Source organism: Thunnus maccoyii, chromosome 12, assembly GCF_910596095.1.
Source record: "Thunnus maccoyii chromosome 12, fThuMac1.1, whole genome shotgun sequence".
Classification (NCBI taxonomy): Eukaryota; Metazoa; Chordata; class Actinopteri; order Scombriformes; family Scombridae; genus Thunnus; species Thunnus maccoyii.
The window spans coordinates 956,023-978,297 of NC_056544.1; the positions used below are offsets into that span (position 1 = coordinate 956,023).

General features: G+C 38.1%; 2 protein-coding genes across 2 annotated transcripts in view; one reads left to right on the top strand and one right to left on the bottom strand.

Moving 5' to 3' along the window:
- Window positions 1-8,916, top strand: part of gad3 (glutamate decarboxylase 3) — a 22,265-nt gene extending 13,349 nt beyond the window's left edge. Inside the window, exons 6-16 of the mRNA XM_042427594.1 lie at window positions 201-313; window positions 1,206-1,321; window positions 1,562-1,641; window positions 1,997-2,051; window positions 2,167-2,283; window positions 4,878-4,942; window positions 5,307-5,385; window positions 6,216-6,365; window positions 6,993-7,100; window positions 8,370-8,459; window positions 8,646-8,916. Coding sequence (XP_042283528.1) covers window positions 201-313; window positions 1,206-1,321; window positions 1,562-1,641; window positions 1,997-2,051; window positions 2,167-2,283; window positions 4,878-4,942; window positions 5,307-5,385; window positions 6,216-6,365; window positions 6,993-7,100; window positions 8,370-8,459; window positions 8,646-8,819 — 1,147 coding nt within the window. The 3' untranslated portion in view covers window positions 8,820-8,916. The remainder of the gene's footprint in view (window positions 1-200; window positions 314-1,205; window positions 1,322-1,561; window positions 1,642-1,996; window positions 2,052-2,166; window positions 2,284-4,877; window positions 4,943-5,306; window positions 5,386-6,215; window positions 6,366-6,992; window positions 7,101-8,369; window positions 8,460-8,645) is intronic.
- Window positions 8,917-14,392: 5,476 nt separating this feature from the next.
- Window positions 14,393-20,953, bottom strand: LOC121907979. The gene is made up of 6 exons (XM_042427595.1): window positions 20,318-20,953; window positions 18,607-18,739; window positions 17,164-17,381; window positions 15,976-17,055; window positions 15,704-15,872; window positions 14,393-15,033 (listed from the first exon to the last, which is right to left on the bottom strand). Exons 3-6 carry the CDS (start codon window positions 17,372-17,374, stop codon window positions 14,907-14,909), a joined length of 1,587 nt encoding a protein of 528 aa, XP_042283529.1. The 5' UTR covers window positions 17,375-17,381; window positions 18,607-18,739; window positions 20,318-20,953; the 3' UTR covers window positions 14,393-14,906.
- Window positions 20,954-22,275: the final 1,322 nt, after the last annotated feature.

Sequence of the window (22,275 nt, forward strand, 5' to 3'; positions counted from 1 at the left end):
TCTTTGTTTTCTGTACACATATAAGAATTTACCATTTTGTGAGGTGAAGTGATTTTTGTAAGAAATTACAATACAATTCATCTTTGTTTTATCTTTAAAAAATGGGAAGGTTTATGCCCATACACACAGATAATACAGATAAACGATTTTAAAACAACTGTACAATTTATGAAATTGACTTATGAAAGCGTGTTTACCAGGTTTACATATGAGGTGTCTCCTGTCTTCATCCTCATGGAGGAGGTTCTACTGAGGAAGATGCAAAGCATTGTGGGATGGTCTGACGATAAGGGAGATGGAATCTTCTGTCCAGGTAATAAATGCAAAGAAGGTATGGCAGAATTTAGTGGAATGATGGATACATAGAATTTCTGTGGTGCTTTAACAGTGCTTACTATTTACTAGGGATGTGAGATCCCAGTATTTGTATTTGTATCTGTATTTGTTGAGGCAGCAAAATTATTTGTGTCTGTATTTGTATTCGAATAAAAGTGGGAAGAGGCTTAAAAATCCTGTTTTTGTTTTTCTGACACTTTTAATTTTACCTTATGACGGAGGTCCCCACATCGGGTCTTGAACTGGAGTCTCCCAGATCATAGATGACTGCGCTGATTACTGAGCTAAAACTTCACTCATCGCCTTATTACCTATTTTTACACCCATAACACAGTGACAGCACACCGTGTAATGTGTAGGGAGGAACTTCAAGGGCAATTATTGCTTTGCACTTTTCATTTATTGCCTATTTTTTACAACCTAACTTTTGTAAAGGAGAAGGGGAACAACAGGTTATGGAGAGTCCCTTGGGAGCACTTCGCTTGTGTCAGTAGCTCAGCTTTATCTCTGGGGAACACCCCCAACAAATAATTTTTAAATATTTGTATGAAACAATTATTCGTATAAAACCCACTATTTCGCTTTGCTGAATAATGTATTTGTATTCGGGCACACCCCTACTATTTACACAATATATAAATAGTAAATGATTGTATACTGTAAATTATTTTCTTATGCACCAAGCAAAGCAAAAATTTTTGGAAATAATTGTATCCTTCAAAATTGTACTGCAGTGACATTAATATGTAGTGTATACTTTATAGTATATAGTATAGTATTATAGACACAAGGACAAACAAAAAGAGGTTCAGCACAAACACATGTGTGGCTGCAACTTCTTCATAAAATGTGCATTCTGTTTTCTCAAGGAGGTACAATATCCAACCTGTACAGCATCCTGGTAGCCAGATATCACTTCTACCCAGAGGTGAAGACCAGAGGGATGAGACATCTGCCGCAGCTGGCCCTCTTCACTTCAGAACATGTAATCACAGGCACCTCACACACTATGACTCTCTATCTTACCAACTTTTTTCCTACAAAGTAGAATCACAGCCTAATGCTCTCTGTGTTCAGTTTCTCTTGACATGTGCACCTGGAAACCTCTTCAGTTTTCAGAACCAAACAATGCAGCCACTTCTTTCAGCTGAATGAAAAGTGTACCTGTTTAGTGTCATTGAAAGGAGACAAATGAAGATGAATGGTTGTGTTTTCACCCATTCAGAGTCACTATTCAGTAAAGAAATCTGCTGCAGTGCTGGGGATGGGCAGTGAGAATGTGGTCATGGTGAAATGTGATGAAAGGTGGGTAAGTTAGACAATCACTAAGTACATGTGTTTGTTAATAGTCAATGTCATGTGTGACAAAAGAAATGTTTGCTCACCTGTTGCTGCTGTATGTGTGTGGGTGTTTTGGAGAAAATTTTCCATGCATGTGGGCTACGGTGTATGTACTACATGTTGAATTGAAAGTCCCTTTAAAAAAACATTGTCCTGTTACTGTGTTTGAACATAAATATTTGCAGAAGTCTTCCTATCTATTTTGGATACAGTCTTTTAGAGTGCCTGTAGAAAGCAGGCTGATGTCAAGTGGATATGCTTTATATACAGTATGCATTAAAAAAAGGAACACTGAACCTTTGTCTACTTTTCTTTTAAGGGGTAAAATGATTCCTGCTGAGCTTGAGTCTTCCATTGTTGCAGCTAAGGAAAAGGTATGAATAAAAAGAAGACAAAATAATGTTAAGATGTCTGTTGGGATACGGTCACAGTTGACAGTATCGTACATACACATGGTTGTATTACAAATCTCAGTTGTCCTTTTCTCAGGGTTTGATTCCATTCTATGTGAATGCGACAGCAGGCACCACAGTGTACGGAGCCTTTGACCCTCTCGATGCCATCGCAGACATCTGTTATAAACACACACTGTGGATGCATGTTGATGTAAGGTGACCCATGCCTCTCTCTCTCTCTCTCTCTCTCTCTCTCTCTCTCTCTCTCTCTCTCTCTCTCTCTCTCTTTCTTTAAGGCCCACACACACACATACACACCAGTCCCTTTTTATTGTTACTTTCAATTTCAATAATGTCAATTAAAAAGTCTTAAAGAGGCCAAACTAATGTATATAAATGTCACATAAATGAAATTAAAAAATGGAAAGATAAAACAATAAAAAACACAATGTGCTTCACATAAAATAAATCATTAGGGGTCCAAGCAGCGAAGCTCACTGCTGAAGACCTATTATTTTTTTACCTTCTTTCTTTCTTTCTTTCTTTCTTTTTCTTCTTATTTTTCTCTGCTATAAGTGTTTGTGCAGCAAAAACCATAAGACCAAAAGTCGGCAAAATTGGCAGGTGGGTTGCAAATTCCACCCTATACTCAGGCACATAAAATGACACTCATTGACCTCAAGATGGCACTGTAATAATCAATTTAACTACTGTGACCCTGTAAAATTTTCTTATTATTATTACTTTTCTCTGCTAAAAGTGTTTGTGCAGCAAAAACCCTAAGACCTGTAAACACCAAAATTGGCAGGTGAGTTGCAAATTCCATCCACTACTCAAGCACTTATATTGACACTCACTGACCGCAAGGTGATGCTGTAATTATCAAGGTCACGTTTTCACAATTATCTGAAAGACAGCTTGGCCTAGAGTCAAAATTCTTTCATCATTTTAATCTCTCAAGTCACCTGCATCTAGTCTTCTGCTCTAAAAATGTCATCTACAGACTTCACTGATCTTAAGTTGTTAAATAAATTTTGATATGTCAATATGTTTCAATTATACAAGCCAATCAATTTTTAAAAAAAAATCAAAATAGAGACAAATACAGTCATGTGAAACACATCTTCACTGAAGGTCATAAGCTGTATCAAATGTTTCTGAAAGTAGATTAATATACCTCAACAGAGCATCAGCATATAGTGAAGGCCACACGTTTTTTTTCTTCTTCTTCTTCTTCTTCTTCTTCTGAGATTCATATTTGACGTTATTGATCTGATCCAAGCCAATGAGTGATGGTGATACAGTGTATCCTACTGCCCATACCCTGTATTCTCTGCATAAGCAGTAACAAGGATTGAAGACAAATTGTGAAAAATGCAAAAATAAAACAAATAACTACAAAAATAACACTCCTGTTTTCTCAACATTCCCTAAACTACTGTTTAAAGCTAAATTTTGGTCACCTGTGGTAAATAATTATGCTTTAAAATGTACAAATGGTTAGGGTATAAAACATGACTTGCAATGGGGTACTGTAATGTGGTTGTTAAGGTTACCGTACTGTCCCAGCAACATGCTGCTTTGACTAATACTATTATTAATCCTAATTGAGTTAATAATAATAATAGTTGTAGGTTAGTTCTTAGTTCTTAGTGTTTAAGCTAGCCTTACATACCACAACATCCCCTTCTAACACATAAAGTCACTGCAAATCATCATTTTCATGCACTGGTTTTATTTGCCATTTATTTTGCTCTTTATTTGACGGTATACAGTAAATGTAAATCCTGAATCTGGAATGTATATAGTTTGTTCTGTGCAGTCCATTTCTTCTGTCTGGGGTTGCGAAAAAAGAAAAGATTGGCCATAAATCATTCTCAGTAGTTCAGTTATTATCAATCAATCAACCAATCAATCAATCAATCAATTTTTATTTATATAGCGCCATATCACAACAGAAGTCATCTCAAGGCACTTTTCACATAGAGCAGGTCAAGACCATACTCTTTAATATACAGAGACCCAACAATTCCCCCATGAGCAAGCACTTGGCGACAGCGGTAAGGAAAAACTCCCCTGTAACGGGTAGAAACCTCAAGCAGACCCCGGCTCTTGGTGGGCGGCCATCTGCTTTGAGCGGTTGGGTTGAGAGAGAGAAAGAGAGAGGGAAAGGGGGAGGGGGGACAGAAGAAAAAAATCACAACAACAACAACAACAAGCACAAGCAGCAACAGCCAGGGAAGGATGCCATCAGGACTGTGAAGGGCCGCGAAGGTTCGGCCCGGGACTCAGATTTTCCTGTGAGATGAGAAAGCACAAAAAACTCCAGGGAAGAAGCAAAGTTAGTGACATGCATTGATGTTACATGAATGCATACAGATGGAGAGGAGGAGGAGGAGAGAGGAGCTCAGTGCATCATGGGAAGTCCCCCAGCAGTCTAGGCCTATAGCAGCATAACTAAGGGCTGATCCAAGGCGAGCCTGGTCGGCCCTAACTATAAGCTTTAACAAAAAGGAAAGTTTTACAATCAAGTTATACAAGACAGTTACAAACATCCAGTGTTGGGGGATTTAGGTGAACTATGAATATTTGTTGTACACATAATACATACGCAGTATGTATACACATATACATACACATACCTGTAGTTAACACGTGATGAGGTCATTCAACCACTGCCACACACACACACACACACACACACACACACACACACACACACTTATGTTCTGATACAGCCAGAGTGTATAGGACTTACATGATCAGTATGTTTTGTGAATACTTGGTGTTTTTTAATCACTTCAGGCAGCTTGGGGTGGAGGCCTGCTGATGTCAGACAGACACAGAATGAAACTACAGGGCATTGAACGGTAACTGCATCAACATGCAAACCAACCACATCACACAGCATGTCTTTGTTTTCTCTGGGAATTTGTGTGAGACATCATCGCCAAGACCCTTCAAAGAGCCTTCAAAGCAAAATATGTCACACTGACATTCAACAAACACCGAATCAGTGAGATTCTGATAAGTAACATGCCAACCACCTGACCTGATTTTCTGTAAATCCTTGCCTGGTTATTTTCCACAACACCAAGCTTGTTGCAGCTCATCACAAATTACATGTGTGTTACTGTCTCGTGCAAAGGCTTCATCTGGGTGGTTTTGGTGTGTCATCTTTAGCAGGGCCTGGTATTGTTCAATTAATCAATTGTTGATTGACTTGTTTTCCAGAGCTTGGTCTGTAACATGGAATCCTCACAAGATGATGGGCATCCCTCTGCAGTGCTCTGCCATACTGGTCAAGAAGAGAGTAAGATGTTATCCTCATCTCTTCAATTTAAAGGTGCAGTGTGTAGAATTTAGTGGCATCTATCAGAACAGACTTGGCAGAGATGGAATATATTATTCATAAGTATGTTTTAATTAGAGTAAAATAAGAATAATTCTGTTTTTGTTACCTTAGAATGAGCACCTTAGAATTATATCTACATAGGGAGCAAGTCCTTTTCCACAGAGCCCACCATGTTGCACCACCATGTAGCCCTACAGTAGCCCAGAACGGACAAACCAAACACTGGCTCTAGAGAGGGCCTTTTGCATTTTTCAAGAGTTTCACAGCCATCATAGGTTCTCCTACGCGCTTGGAAGGGGAGTGGGAGGGGTATATTCAGTTGGTTGCAATCTGTAACCTCACCGCTAGGTACCACTAAATCTTACACACTGCACCTTTAAAGGAAAATTTGATTTTTAAAATGTCACATTAAGTGTTCATGGTCTTACATGCACAGCTGGAACCCGCTTTTTAACCTGACTGTAAAAGCAGTGAGTCCTGTAAAAGTTTTTACCTCAATAATTCATCATGACTGTCAGTCTGCAGAGCCACTTCTGGGTTCAGCCAACTGAACTCTCAAAAGTCTAAATTCTCTGAAATTGTTAGCAGCAGCAGGTCAGGCGGCAAAAAAAGTTTTTCATCTCAGAATCTGAACCGTCCAGCATTACTCTATTAGTTTTTTCATACAATCACTCCAAATGTCTCCTAAGAACACAATTTTCTTCCCTGTAGCATCTAAAGGTTACCCATGTATAATCGACAGTACAGCTGTCTCTTGTGTCAATGTGCCATGTGTCTCTCCTCTGCAGGGTCTCTTACAGGAGTGTAATGAGTTAGGGGCTGAGTACCTTTTCCAGACAGACAAACCCTATGATGTGAGCTACGATACTGGAGATAAAAGCATCCAGTGTGGCCGACATGTCGATGTCTTCAAACTCTGGCTGATGTGGAAAGCAAAGGTATTCATGTACAGTATTGGTGTAACCTCAGTGTTATCAGGTTAATGTAAATGTAATGAAAATATGCTGATGCAGGTTGAATACATTGTTGACAGAGAGAATAAAGAACCAGGTGAAGTAGAGGTTGGTTTCATTAATGGCCGAATAAAATCCCAAAGTCCCAGGGCATACATACACACACAAATATGAATAGAAAGCACCCAGAATACACAGCTTTTATTTAGTATAATATATTATTCTTTTAAAAGGTATTAGCCAGACCATGCTGATACACAGAGATGTTAAATTGCAGCCATAACTCCATACAATATCACAGATAAGAATTTAATGTCAGACAACATGTCATATATTTTTGCTGGGTGACTCTATACTTGTTTACAAAACTTAAGTACAGGTCAAAAATGTTTAAATGAAGTTTAACCGTCTGTGAGCTTCGCACTACAGCACTGATTGACACAGAAATACAGTTTGGTGTGTATGTGTGTCTAGTAGGTGACATTACTTTTACATTAATGGGTGTTGCTCAGTTTATTTTTCACTAATTTGTCTCAAACTGCCCCCTTCGTAATACTTTGTGTTAAAACTTCTGTATGCCTGTTTAACTGTCTGCATCTCTCACTCTCTCAGGGCTCGGAGGGCTTTGGATCTCAGGTCAACAAATGCTTAGAGAATGCTGAGTATCTGTATGATCAACTGCAGAGGAGGGCAGACTTTGAACTTGTCTTCAAAAACAAAGTTGGACTGGTTTTCATTATCTTTTTGATCACATTGTGTACTGTGTTCAAATTATAGTTTTATTTTAAAAAGGACCTATTATGCTCATTTCAGCTCTAAATTTTTATTTTTGGATTCCACTAGAGTAGCTCTGCATGATTCAAAGTTAAAAAAACTCAAAAAACTTATTTATTTCATACTGGCCCTTTATGCAGCCCCTCAATATGCACAGTTTCTCTTACACTCCATTTTAGCTCCTGTCTCTTTAAGGCCCCCCTCCCGATGAGCCCACTCTGCTCTGAGTGGCCAGCTTTACTTCTGTAACTTTGCTGCTTCAAATTAAGAGCTTTTAAAGTAGTAGAAGTAAAAACGTGTTCCTCACTGACTTAGCGGAGCTTTGTTAGCGGTGCTAAAAACCTGTTGAAACAACAACGTATGGAGCTATTTGGAGCTGTTTGTTCAGCGGATCAGTTAGAAATAACACAGGCAGGAATAGTACAAACAGAAACAGCCACAGTGAGATGTTTTATGAAGAGTTGCAGACAACCAGCACACCTCCAACAGGTAAACGACTTATTTTACTTTGCTGTCTTGTGTAATGGCGTCATGGCTTGGCGTAACTACTCCATAACTACTCTGGAGCAGTGAACTCGCTGTGCATGTAGGAGATGTCCATTTAAAGAAATCCGTCACAAACTCACATCAGCCCGGGCTGAAAGTAGAAAAAACCGTTGGAAACCCAGCGTTCAGAGCAGTCTGAAGCTGCTGCCTTTTGCTCACAGGGATTACTGCTATATATGTTTTTAACATGAATATCCGACATTGTGACATTATATTTATGTCTGAAAAAAAGGAAAAGCATAATACCTCCTCTTTAAAAGTAAAATTCTCCATCTTGGTCTAGTTGCGTAGGAGGTCTTCTAGGAGTCTCCATGGTAGTTTGGAAATGGATAAACTATCTAATACAGACTGATTGTTGAAGTAGGTGTTTAATGGTTTAAAGACCTCTAGACATCTAGATCAAGATCAATTTGGATACATTAAACTGTTGTTTCAAGAGTACTGACTACGCTGATGTGTGAAAACTGGCCCTGGCCATGTGATAAAATATAATCACTGAAATGCTGTTGAACCATGGTTATATGTAACCTGGACATCTAAAAGGCTTATACTTTTCAATCTAATTTATCCTGGATTTAAACTACATATCTGAAACAACCAGGACAGATGCATTTAAATCTACAAATACCTTCTTAACGGGCACATTTGTTCCATGCTTCTCTCACACAGCCGGAGCACAGCAACGTGTGTTTCTGGTACATTCCTCCCAGTCTGAGAACCCTGCCACCTGGACCTGATAGAGACACAAGACTCCATTTGGTCAGTACTTCTGGACTCATTCAGCAATGGTCAGGAAGCACAGCTACAACACTGTACCAATACTGTAACAGATTAAGATTTTTTTTGAACATTGCAAATGGATGAAAAGAGTTTAAAGTATACGGACTAAATAAAGAAAAGTGGTTCATACTGTTGATGGTGATCACCACTCCACCATGTTTCCAGGTGGCCCCTCGGATCAAAAGCAGGATGATGGAGACAGGCTCTGTTCTGATTGGCTATCAGCCTTTAGAAGCTAAAGTCAATTTCTTCAGGTGTGTGTTCTCCAACCCTGCTACACAGCAAGAGGACGTCGACTTTCTGCTGGAGGAGATTTCCCGGCTGGGCAATGACCTATGATCTCTGATATGTTTTGTTTGGTCTCACCCCAGTTAATGCCATTTCATAGGAAATAAATTCACCTGACTATGAGAACGTTTTGCTGTGCCTTCAGCATCCAGCTTGTGTACAGTATAATGTCTGTACAGTTTTGCTCTACAGCCTCTGCTTAACATTACAAATACTATTTATTTGAATTTTATTTTACATGATCCAAATTAACATGGTGATTTGTCTTACTGCTGAGGTTCCCTTTAAGGCAAGGCAAGGCAAGTTTATTTCTATAGCACATTTCAACAACAAGGCAATTCAAAGTACTTTACATAGAGCATAAAAGGCATCAAAACAGAATATAAAAGCAACAATAATTAAAAAGTGTTAAATCTGGAAATAAAAAGAAGCTGAAAGGGAATAAGACAGATAAAACAAGAGAATAAAAGTTACAGTGCAGTGTAAAATATTAACCCTTCAAATTTGGTTTAATGAAAGGCAGCGGCAAACAGAAAAGTCTTCAGCTGTGATTCAAAAGACCAGAGAGTTGCAGCAGACCTGCAGTTTTCTGGGATTTTGTTCCAGATATGTGGAGCATAAAAACTGAATGCTGCTTCTCCATGTTTAGTTTTTACTCTGGGGACAGAAAGCAGACCTGTCCCAGATGACCTGACAGGTCTGGATGGTTCAGCAGATCAGAAATGTGTTTTGGCCCAAAACCATTCAGTGCTTTATAATAAATACAATTCTTTGACAGACAGGAAGCCAGTGTAAAGATCTGAGAACTGGAGTGATATGATCCACTTTCTTGGTCTTAGTGAGGACTCGAGCAGCAGTGTTCTGAATCAGCTGCAGCTGTCTGATCGATTTTTTAGAGACCTGTGAAGACAGCATTACAGTAGTCAAGTCCACTGAAGATAAATGCATGAACAAGTTTTTCCAAATCCTACTGAGACATAAGTCCTTTAATTCTTGATATATTCTTTAGGTGATAGTAGGCTGACTTTGTAATTGTCTTAATGTGGCTGTTGAAATTCAGGTCTGAGTCCATGACTACACCAAGATTTCTGGCTTGGTTTGTAGTTTTTAACGTTATCAATTGAAGCTGAGTGCTGACTTTAAAACATTCTTCCTTGGCTCCAAAAGCAATTACTTCAATTTGTCTTTGTTTAATTGAAGAAAATTCTGGCACATCCAATCGTTGATTTGTTCAACGATTGGATGGACTTTAAGGCGAACATAAACAAAAACATCTCTTTGCTGTAGGAAGATAATACTCAAACAATTGTACGACACCAGTGAACTACAACTTCCCACAGCATAAAGGAGTACTTTCTACACCCGGAAGATGTAAAAAGTACAAGGTGGTGGACTTTTCAGGTGGTGGTTTCAAATCTACAGGCCCATTTACGGTGTAAACTTGTCTCAAATCAAGTTAAGAGTCTTATCTGAGAATGTTTAATTGTATGCCTTAGAGTCCCTTTATATACTTTACATCATTTTATTGTTGCTTATTTTATTATTGCTTCAGGGTGCATTTCAGGGTCTCCTATGGATGAACAGTGTTTTCAGGATTGGTCTGGTAATTACTTTTTAAAAATAAACTTGGATTTACAATACATTACACAACACTGAATAAATTCCTTTGTGTCCAACTTCAAATACTGTACTGGAACAATTGTTTAACATATTTATACAGAAGTGAACAGAACTCCCCATGCACAGCCATTTTCATCTTAGGAGAAAATCAAAATTAACCACCGCACACTGTAACTTTATTAGGAGTGAACAACACTTTTCGCCTGTAGCTTCTTAAGGTTTGCTCAGCAAAATGTGTCTGAATATTGTACCGCATCTATGCCAGTCAAACAGATTATAAACAAACATGGAAAATCCTAGAATGTGACCCAAGTTTTAATCATTTGTCATCCTCTAGACCTTGTTTTTGCTTCAAGAGAGGAAGAAACGTCAGAGATACTGTTTCAGTCCCATGTATAAGGAACCTGCAAAAACTAATTGGCTTTCTCAACATGTGTATGGAAATTATAGATGTGGAAAATGTGCGCACTGTTCAAACACACCAAGACAGCTTCAGATCAACTTTTTCTGATACCAAGACATTTAATCAACCTCATACAGAAAAGAAATATGATTGAAAAGAAAGAATTCATTAACTGTCTACACACATTTCATTTACATCTTGAAATGCCCATGTGGCTAAATGTATGTAGGCCAAACAAAGCACCATTTCAAACTGAGAGTTGCTGAACATAAGACTGCCATTAGAAATGGAAATATGGATTTTGCCATTGCTAGACACTACAAGGAGAAAAAACATGGGTCGGCTACTTCCCTCATATTTATCAGCATTGAAAGAGTGCAACCCAATCCAAGAGGTGGTAATTTAATTAACCAGCTCTTAAGAAGGGAGGCATTTTGGATTTATGAACTGAATACTATTGAACCTTATGGACTTAATGAAACACAGGATTTGAATTCTTTTCTGTGATACGAAAATGTTAACTTTGTTAAACACAGGATTTGAGTTCTTGTCTGTGATATGTAAATATTAACTTGTATCTCTCTCCACAGGTAATTTGTACTCTTAGGCACTCACCCTAATACTATTGAACCTTATGGACTTAATGAAACACAGGATTTGAATTCTTTTCTGTGATACGAAAATGTTAACTTTGTTAAACACAGGATTTGAGTTCTTGTCTGTGATATGTAAATATTAACTTGTATCTCTCTCCACAGGTAATTTGTACTCTTAGGCACTCACCCTTCCCTGAACCTATCCTGTAATGTACTTGATGGTACATTACAGGATAGGTTCAGGGAAGGGTACCATCAGGTACATTACAGGATAGGTTCACAATTTTTCAAGTCTGTCTTAAAACAGTCAGGTGCCCATGTCAACACTGAAACATGTTTTTCTCGCTATAACCATTCCTCCTGTTCATTAGAAGATCCCTTCATAATGCACTTACAATGTAAGTGATTGGGGACAAAATCCACAGTCCTTCTGTGCTAAAATGTATTTAAAAGTTTATCTGAAGCTAGTATGAATCTTTAGCCATCCAAATCAGTCAAATCAAATAGATATCTTTCATGTTACAGTCTTTTTAGTGCCAAAGTCCCTCTTTTTGTTACAATACTTCCACCACAGCTCAACAGGGAAACACTGTCCAAGGAAACATAAAGAGGGAATTTGATGCTAAAAAGACTGTAAATGTGTGTGCTCAGACTATACAATTATTCATATAAGCTTCAGATCAACTTTTAAATGTATTTTTGCACAAAATGACTGTGTAGACACACTTTGGATTTTGAAATATGAATCAAGATTCTGTTACTGCATTGTCTATTTTATGCCTCAAATGTTTTCAGAAACACACTTTTTTATACTGTTTAGCTGTAAAATCAGAAAGTTTGTAACGCAGCCGCCATATTGAAAAACGGCAGAGCAAAAACGAAGCACCGCCCAACTGATACATACATCACCCACCACGTCTGGTGCATCCAGATGTGTCTTTGCTGGAGTCTGTGTCTGCACCTTTGCGCTGTGGACCAGCTTAGGTATTTCGATGTGAAACTGCATTGGTTAGGCACACTGCAGTGATAGGAGCAGTGCCAAGGAATACTATGGCAAATGAATTATTGTAATATGTTGTTACATCAAAGGACATGTCAGCTTTAAGTGTTCAGAGGATCTATAGTGCTAGAAATAGGACGACAGCTAGGATTTTAGAGATAGGCCTACTGAGATCATGAATCCAAAGTTACCCAGCAGGACCCTACCCACCCAAGATATTTTGACAAGCCCACAACCACAGTCAGTAAGAATTAAAAAATGTCTATGGCCTCGAGTCCCTCGGTTCCTATTGATGACGTACAGTGCTGTGCAAAACTTTTAGGCACTAAAAGTAAAGTGTGAATGCTTACAAAAATATTGCTATAAATTGTTTTAATTTATCAATTAACTTCTTACAAAGTTGAGTAAACAGCAGAAACCTAAATGAAATCAATATTTGCTGTGAGCAGCTTTGCCTTTAAAACAACAGCAGTTCTCCTCGGTTCACTTTAACACAGTTTTTCATGGTAACTTGCAGGTAGGTTGTTGTAACCATCCTGGAGAAAGAATGTTCTTCTGTGGATTTATTATTTAGGCCATCTCAGGTGTTTCTTCATGTAATCCCAGATTAACTCTATGATGTTGAGATCAGGGCTCTGTGGGGGCCAAACCATAACATCTGTTGCAGGAGTCATCATTCTTCTTGTTGCTGAAAATAGTTCTTTATGACTCTAGCTGTATGCTTGGGGTCATTGTCATGTCATGAATAAATTTGGGACCGATCAGACACCTCCCTGATGGTATTGCATAATGGATAAGAATCTAAACATCTAGGGTGCCTAAAACTTTTGCACATACTGTAAATCACTAAAAAATTCAAATATAGTTATTAAGTTATTTATTTTCAGAAAAGGCTCAGCAAGAACAGTTGGCCACAGTTTTTATGCAACCAGGAGAAAACTGTGCATTTATTGGAGACAATTTTTTTAGCAGCGGATCAATCCACATTTGGCGCTCTAGTGAGCATTTCCAACAGCAGGATGGTGTATGTGGGAAAATAAACTACAGCTCTGTGTTAATGTGTTTATGGTAATAAAGGAACATGTCCGACAGTGCAACAATAAGGGCCCTATCTTACACCCAGCGCAAAGCGCCCACGTTGTTAAAATAGCAAATGCACTTGCGCCCTTCAGAGCGCCCATGGGCGTGTTGGTCTTAAAATGAGGTGTGGTCAAGTGTATTGTTGGTGCATTGCTATCTTGAGGCAGCAGAGAGCAATTGCACTAGTGACCAACAAAAACCTGGTCTGAAGTCAATGGCACAGTGTTTCACTGTTATTTTAAGGGCGCATTATCATTATAGTAATATGCGCCTATATAGGCGGGTGCACAATGCGCATACACTCTGCTTGTTACACACACAGGACGCGCAGCAGTGCACAGACATGCAAAAGATAACAAATAAAAGGATTACAATGTGAAAGATTATTATTGTGTATATTAACATATTTTAAAAAATACTTGTCATAATTCTTAGTCATACACTGTAAAAAAAAAACTGTTGTTTTTACAGGAAAACGCTGGCAGCTGTGGTTACCAGAGAATTCCTGTAAAAAATACAGCAGCACAGTAGACAACTTTACAGACGAAATATGTAAATTGATTTACAGTGAATGAAATCACGGCTGAATCACATTAAAAAACTGTTAAGTCTACAATTTTTTTTTTGTTAATTTCACATAACGGTGTTGTATATAAATAGACCATTTCCTGTATTTTTTACATGTAATAACTGCTAATTGTGCATCAATAAATGATAAAATTAACAGGGAAATATCAAACAAAAACTAATTTAAACCGGTAGAACAACAGTAAAACTCTGCATTTTAAATGGAATGGTTCTGTATATTATATATAAAATCTCTTCAAAATATGCTGTGTTTTTATGTTTTAATAATCAAGTTATAATGTAAAATTTACGTATAAACCTGCAAAAATACATCTTGAGAAAAGACGAGAGAAAAATATCACTTTTGGGAAATTTATTTAACAGCAATAATAGTTGTAAACAACTGGATGCATTTTTTTCAACAGATACAACATGCAAAGAAGCTACATATAATGGTTCTTGAACTATGACTGAATCCAAGTTGAGATACTCCAGAAGATTAGCCTCTTTAAATCTGGACATTTTTAACAAACTTTAACAAACAAAGTTTAAGTGTCAGGCACACAACAACAACCCAATTCAATCAAAATTTTGTTTACATTCTGAATGTTCCACAGTATGGCATAAAACTTATCTATCTCCATGGAGACAATCACGTGATGCCAACAGGCCAAGTTACAGGTCAGATCTGTGGAGAGGCGTACCCCCTCAAAATAAGAATGCACGTTTGTTAAGGTATTTTTGCAAAATAACAAAAATTACGTTGTGCCTTAATTACCATAATACACATTGTGGATTGAACAAAGCGAAAAGTAACAGTACCTCTTCTCAAACAAACAGTCAGAGTGCACAGAAGGAGTCCATATTTAGGCTTAACGCCACTCGTGATCGGAGAGGTCCTGGATCAGGGTGAGGACTCGAGGGTTCAGATTGAGACGACGCTTCGAGTTTTTATTCTCCACCTTAGTTCCTTTTTCTGGGTTTATCGAGAAAAAACACCTGTAGAATAAAAGCATATTAAGCATTTTAATTGATCAGTTAAAAAAAAAAACTTCATGTGTTCTTAACTTATTTACTTCGTGGATGTTTTTAAAGCCAAAACGTGGCTTGTTCCCATGAACTGCTATAAAAATAGTATATTTTGATATTTTTTTCTACTTTAAACATGTCACTCTTTTAGAGTCTGAAATATACATATCAAATATTAATTATATTTTTAGCTTTTTAACCCTTTCAATGCCAGTATGTTTACATAACTCTACATAATGCTGTTTTTATACAAAAAAAACTAAATAATTTCCATTAAATGCATTTAGTGAGTACACATACACAACATTATCCGACATCAATAGCACACACACTTTTCTTCCAGAAAACAATAAAAAGTGTGAAACTTTGCGGCATGCTTTGAATGGGTAAAAGTGGTGCCACCTGATGGACAAATATAAAAACTACAAATTGAAAGCCTGTGGTCCAAACCGAAATCTTAACATAAAGGAATGCATTAGTTTTTGTCAAGATAAACGTGGGATCAAAAATAGTGGTTTTAATGGGTTTCAATGGGGCAGTTTTTGGCCCTAGGAACTATTAAGGCAGTTTTTGTGTAGCTTAGCCATTTTAGGCTTAATTAAAGTACAGGTCTGAGAAATGCCATGCCATGTTTACTCACCTTTGAAGAAACTCCAGAGTTGAAGCCAGCTCAGATGGATAATGGATGTTGAAACAGAAGTAGCTCCCGAACATGAGGCACAATGCAGAAATGAAGGAGGAGATGTTTGTGTTGATGAGGTTCCGATCCAGACTCAGCATGTACCTTGTTGAGGAATAGCAGGACTGTCCTATGAACAAATTATTTAACAGGTTATATTAATAAGCGCTGCACTCACATGACAGATTCTATAAACAGTGCAATTAAAAAAAAGAGATATGAAACAGACTTACCACAGACAATAACAGCAGGTGTCAGAGGCACTTGCTCCAGTTGGACCTCTTCTGCCAGACAGGTATCTTCTACATGGAAGAACATGGACTCCTCCTTCTCATCAAAGTAGCTGAGCAGAAGCAGGACCATCTCTTTCACATCATCTGAGCAGCCACTCTGCTGTCCCCGCATCCTCTGAAGCCTTGCATAAGTCTGAAGGAACTTATTACTCTTGGTGACATAAACTGTGGTCATGTAGTTGAGAAGCCTTTTTCCCTTCAAATCCAAATTTCGCGTGAATGTCTCTTTGAGGTCAATCCCAGTGAGTTCCTTGAAGTGGACCGACATGCCAAGTTCGTCAAACCAAAATGGCCACTCCTCTCGAAGGCTTTTGATACTTTTTCCCTGGTTGACATGTTGACGCTGTGTGTAAAAAGTGGACTTCATTAGACATTTTACCTCCTCTGGATTGGCATCAGATTGTTGGAACATCTCCTTGAGTTTTTCCTTCTTTTGGTGCTGGCTCTCTTGAGTTTCTTCACGGGGCAGAAATTTCACATTCCATTTAATGCATCCGTAAGTGTCCTGCATTGCTGCTCTCTCTTCTAATGGGATCTCATCTGTGTGGTCTGAGTCATCAGCCTGATGTTTTCTTTTTCTTATTTTGGGTGTTGAAGTGCGCCTCACATTTTCGATTCTGTTTTGCAGCTGTTTTACAAGGGAATGGTAGCCTGTTCCAACAATATCGCCCTCTATTACATCTTGCAGAGAATTGGGATATTTTGCCACCATTTGCTTTGCAACATCAGTTGAATGCTTTTTACCTACATGGGGGCATTTTTCCATCATCTCAGTCACAACAATCCGGACCATTTGCCTCCTCAGTTTTGGGCCTGGCCTTTTTCCCCTCTCCAAAGAATCCATCACTTCCTCAGGAAATTTACTCCATGGAATTTCAAAGTTGTCTTCCCACTGTGTGTCAAGTCCTAGGCTGCTGGAGGAGGTTGACGATGAACTTTGGGGTGAAACAGAGAGCGATGACAGCAGTTGGGTAGGTGAGGCTTCCACAGATGATAGTGAGCTGTTCTCGGGAGTTTGGTCTTTAAATGACAAAAAAATAAGATTATGATTCACATTGTACAATATTACACAATGTCCATGTCTGCTTTTGCTGTTGAATAGCTGTGTGTTGTGGTGTTTTTACTTACATTTCTGTTTCCAAACAGAAAGAAGCTTTCTGGCTTGTACAGGTCTTAATACTGTCATCAAATCAGCCTCCGTTACGAAGCGTAGATCATCATACGTCTCGACTCCAATGGACTGCAAGTGCTCTTCCAGGATGTTTTTGTTTACTACTTGAAGTTCTGGTAGGGCTTCCATGATGGCGACATCTAGGAAGGTTCGCCCTGAGTCACTCATATTTACACTGAAGAAGAAATGCAGAACAGAAAAAATATACAGTACATACACTTAACAGAACAGGGACATGCATCAGGTAACACTTATATTAATGTCAAACTAACAGTCCAATTAACAGCTTTAATTGGACTTTATTTTGCCACAATACTGTGTTTTAGTGGAATGACTTGGAATCCATTAAGAATATATGATACCAAAGGATAGAAATCAGGCAGGTCATTAATGTTGATACATTGTAACCCAAGACTGTCCTTTGTCACAGAATACAGATGGTATTCTGAGAGGAAGATGCCTTTGTGGATATCCATCAAAACATACACAGATGTGTCATTTTGAATCAAGATGAGTAGAAGTTCACCAAACTCCATATACTCATCATTTCTGTACACAAGAAACTGTCCTTTTTTATATGCAGTGCCCTTGTACTGAATATCTGTGGCAACTGTGGTATTGCTTTCTGAAAAGGCTAACTCCCTGACTGCATGTTTAATAGCGTCACTGTAGAGGTTGGGATAAAACGCACAGCTGTCCTTCACTTGCAGTAGTTTACTGCATTCTTGCCCAGCTAAAAGATATGCCTGATACATCTGATGACGCTCTGACAATGTTTGACAAATATTTTTGAAGTTTTTCAAGTGTCTGGCACATCTTTTAAAATAACTGTGTTTACTTTCAAACCTAAGCGTCCATAATCTCCTCAATGGACCAAATTTCAACGACAGTGCTGAATAATGGCGCAAATAGTGGTGCTTGGGTTTGAGTTGAATTTCAGGAAACATCATCTTTCTCAACTCCAAATATTCTTGGATCAAAATGTCAAGATATGCTATCTGGGACAAGGAAATGTTCTGAGCACAAATAAGATCCACAATGTCTTTTAGCTGGAGAGCTAACTGCCATACTTCATCCTCATGATTTTGCACTTTGTCACCAATCAAAACTGGTAGCAATCTCAGAAGGTTCCAGTTTTGAATGGCTTGCCCTGATAACTTGGCTCCGTCAGGTTTGACAGCACATGGCTTTGTGAGTGCTTCAGATCCTTTGTACTTAAACTGTTTGATGCGCCTGTTTAAGAGTGAGTATGTGAACCATTTTTTCATTTTTATAATGTTCTTCAAGTACAGTGCTAGATCATATGACAAGACTCCTTCAAAGAGGTCATGACCTAAACAAGGCGGGAGACCAGGTTGGGATACGTGAAAAGACTCAAGGGTATTAAAGATAGAGTTTACCTTTATTCCTCTGACGTCTTGGATGTTTTCAGCCTGGAGATCAGCAACAGCTGTGTCATACGTCTCTGGGGTGCGTGGAGGACCACAGGCATTTGGATCAGCCTCAAACTCACTTCTCGTGATGTCACAGTACCTGCAAAAATATTGAGAGCGGCTGAAGTTCTCTGTAAACCCACCTATGCAATGAGAACCAAGGTTATCCCCAGCAATGCAGTAGAGACCCCCTTTTACTGTTTTTCCATCTACATTTATTCCATCTGTCTCCAAGGATTTCAGATCTGCCAACAACTCTGAGAAAACTTTGGCTATTCCAAAACGCTTTAAGTCATTCTCAACACACAACAAGACTAAAAACATATTATCAGTATTTGAACGCAAATGAATGGGTAAATTTGCTAATGAAAGATAAACTGCAAGAACTTTGTGTGTCTTTTTAGCAGAACCCAGGGGATTCACAATTTCAAATGAATCTTGATACAAAATCAGTTTGAGGCTTTCAGGGTTTTCATTAAAGAACTGGTGACATTTGAAAATTTTTCCATCATATAAATCCGTAAAAACCTCTACATCAGGATCTCCAAACTGTTGTGGCTGTGCATTCCTCCATAACTGGGAGTGCAAAAAGCTCTTCAGAGTTTCTGCCACTGGTATGTAGTACGCAAATTTTTGTGTCATGTTTTCATCCATTCCCAATAGCACTTTTTGGGGTTCCGTGTACTTAAACATTTTTGTGAATGTCTGATTTCTGGTGTATGTTGTTCTTAATTGTCCCTGATGACAGGCAGAGAACAAATCTGACTCTTTAATGCAGTCACATATTTTAGTGACTGCTTCATCTGATAGGCTCATATCATTTTTTAATAAAGAACTTACTTTAGTTATTGTGTAGGCTTGACCTAACTCGTGCACATTTTGCATCTCCTCAACAATAGTCTGTATAGTAGAGGCAGGAATAAGCAGCTGTCCTTGCAGTTTAAGGTAAAAGAGACACATGTTTCTGAGATAAGACTGACTATCATTCTCTGGCATATCACTGGCTGCACTAGCTGTTGGCATGGCTTCATGTGTGCTTTCTGAATCATCTGTACTGGCAATGACATTTGGGGGCTGAAGGCGAGTTTCCTTGTACATGTCATCAATACCATCAGGGGAGCATGCTTTATGCTTCCTACACATGTGAGAAGTAAATGATGACTTTTTTGTAAACACATGCTTACAACCACTTACTGGACATGACACAGACCTGCCCTCTCCAAAATGATCATTTAAGTGAGACACTAGCTCTTTCACCGTGTGTAAATTGCGGGCACATAATGAAACTGCGCATTTTAAATCCGCAACAACAGCTTTAGGAGCAGCTTGCGGTGCAGGTGCATTGTGCACACGATAAAAATGGCCCTTGAAAGCTGAGTAAGTGGTAAATGTTTGACTACAGTTGGCGCCAGCACATTTGAAAAGACAATGAGGCTCATTCCTATGTACTCTGCAATGCAGTACATAGCCTCTTAATGTAACAAATTTGCTTTTACAAAAGACGCAGGTGATCATTTTTAGGATTTCAAATGTTTGCCTGTGCTTTTCAGCTGAATTAAGTTATCACACATTGAGCTAACGTTACTGGTCTTAAATATGGACTGGTGCTAGCTAGCTAGCTTTCAGCACACATTTTCGTCTGGTCTCGAAAAAAGAGTAGCCTAAATATGAAGCTTACCTTCCAATTGAACAGCCACAGACCCTCCAAAAAACTTGTAGATTTGTCCTAAAATCTTTTAAAATGAAGTGGTCCGAAGATTTCTGCTCCGTTCTCTGCTCTGCAGACTGCACACTGGCTCCTTAGTGACGCTAACGGCTAATGGTTCGCGCTTCTCCCGCCCTCACGTCATTATCCAATCAGAGACGAACTTCAGCTGCGCACTTTTAAATTTCAAAATTAGGAGGACTCAGTGCACAATGAGAGAGTAAAAGTACAAGTGGTTAGAGGTGGCACTGTTAGGTTGTTTAGCCTGTGAAAATGATAATGATAAAGACTAAAAGAAACATAAAGCATACAAGGATTAGGACTGAACAGTGTTACTTTGCATATATCAATAATTTGAATGTCTTATACACACACTCTACAATATGCTACAAATAGCCTAAATTATAAATGCAATGTTATTAAAATTGTATATTTTTTATATTTAAATAGATAGGTAACCTCTCAGGTTCACAATAAAACTTTTTTGTGAAAACATTTTAAATAGGCCTACGTCAATTTGCATCATTTTATCAATCATGTTAAAATTACAGCATAAACTTGTAAAGTGACTTACATATATTTGTATTTTTTAAAACAACTGACTAAAACTATAGTTTTTACAATATTTGCATGTGAAATTAACTAAATTGTTTTGTTATGAGTATTACAGTATTTCTCTGTTTTTGTTACCAATATTTGTAGTTTTAACAAATAAATTTGATTGTAATCACATATTGTTGTTGTAAATATAACAAAAACATTCTGTTTAATAGTTTCCAAAAATTCACTGTACTTTAAACAAAAAATATATGTTTTTGAGTTTACAATACTTTTCTGTAGGGATTTTACATAGTTTTTATGTAAATTTCACAGTCATTTTTTACAGTGTATTATTTATCAGAATTAACTAATTGCAGTAATGACGGATTAAATAGTCTAATTATTTGACCAAATCAAGGCAGTACACGTAGGTATTTAAACAGACGGACTGCAACGGATCAGACACAGATTGACTTTCCTGCTGCATCAATACATGATGACATGAGGAACACATGAGGAAATAAATGAGGTGAAAACAATGATTAAATTGATTGATTATTGATTGATAATGATTACTAGATTAAAATTAATGATTTAATTTTTGAACAATATTTAACAAATATTCTTAACATTTTTGAGAGTACAGTGATCAGATTTCCATACTTTCAGCAATTAAAATCCTGCTGATTTGACCTGTTACTCCATGACTGAACAAAACGATTTTAAAGAAACCAAAGCTGTAATTAAAAAAATAAACCTTTTCAAAAACCAAACGAAAATAAATTTTTAACAAATTAATGAACAGGATCTTAAACTAGTGGTCTGAGGCTGACCATGGGAGGGTCCAGGAGCAGCAGGGGCCAGTGTGCTCGTTATGGATCGTGCGCTTTCACTTTGCGCATGAGCAGATCTGTTTCCTCTGCAGAGAAGTGTCCCTTCTTACTACTTGGCAAATGCGCCATCATAATAGCAAGCTGCCAAGGTGCAAGCGCACCTGGCTGTTAAAGGGAATGGGAGATGACACTCTGATTTGTTTATTATAAGTTACGCCAAAAACACACCCATGATTAATTAGGAGACTATGGACAACCCCTTTGAACCATGCACCTGCCACGTCAACCATTTTTCCGCCGTTAAAATAGCAGAAGTAGATTTGGACACACCTAAATGCACTTGCGCCATGCGCTTCAGACCATGCGCTTTGGATTGTTAAAATAGGGCCCCATGACTCATTGATGTGTTTTGGACAGCAATGGAGCTTTATGGCACAGAAATAAGATATCAGGTTTGGAAACACACAATACTCAGCCTGGTCGCCAGAATAAAACGTTGGCAGTTTACGTTTCTACAAACCACAGCACGTTTCAACACGTGTAATACATAGCATATTA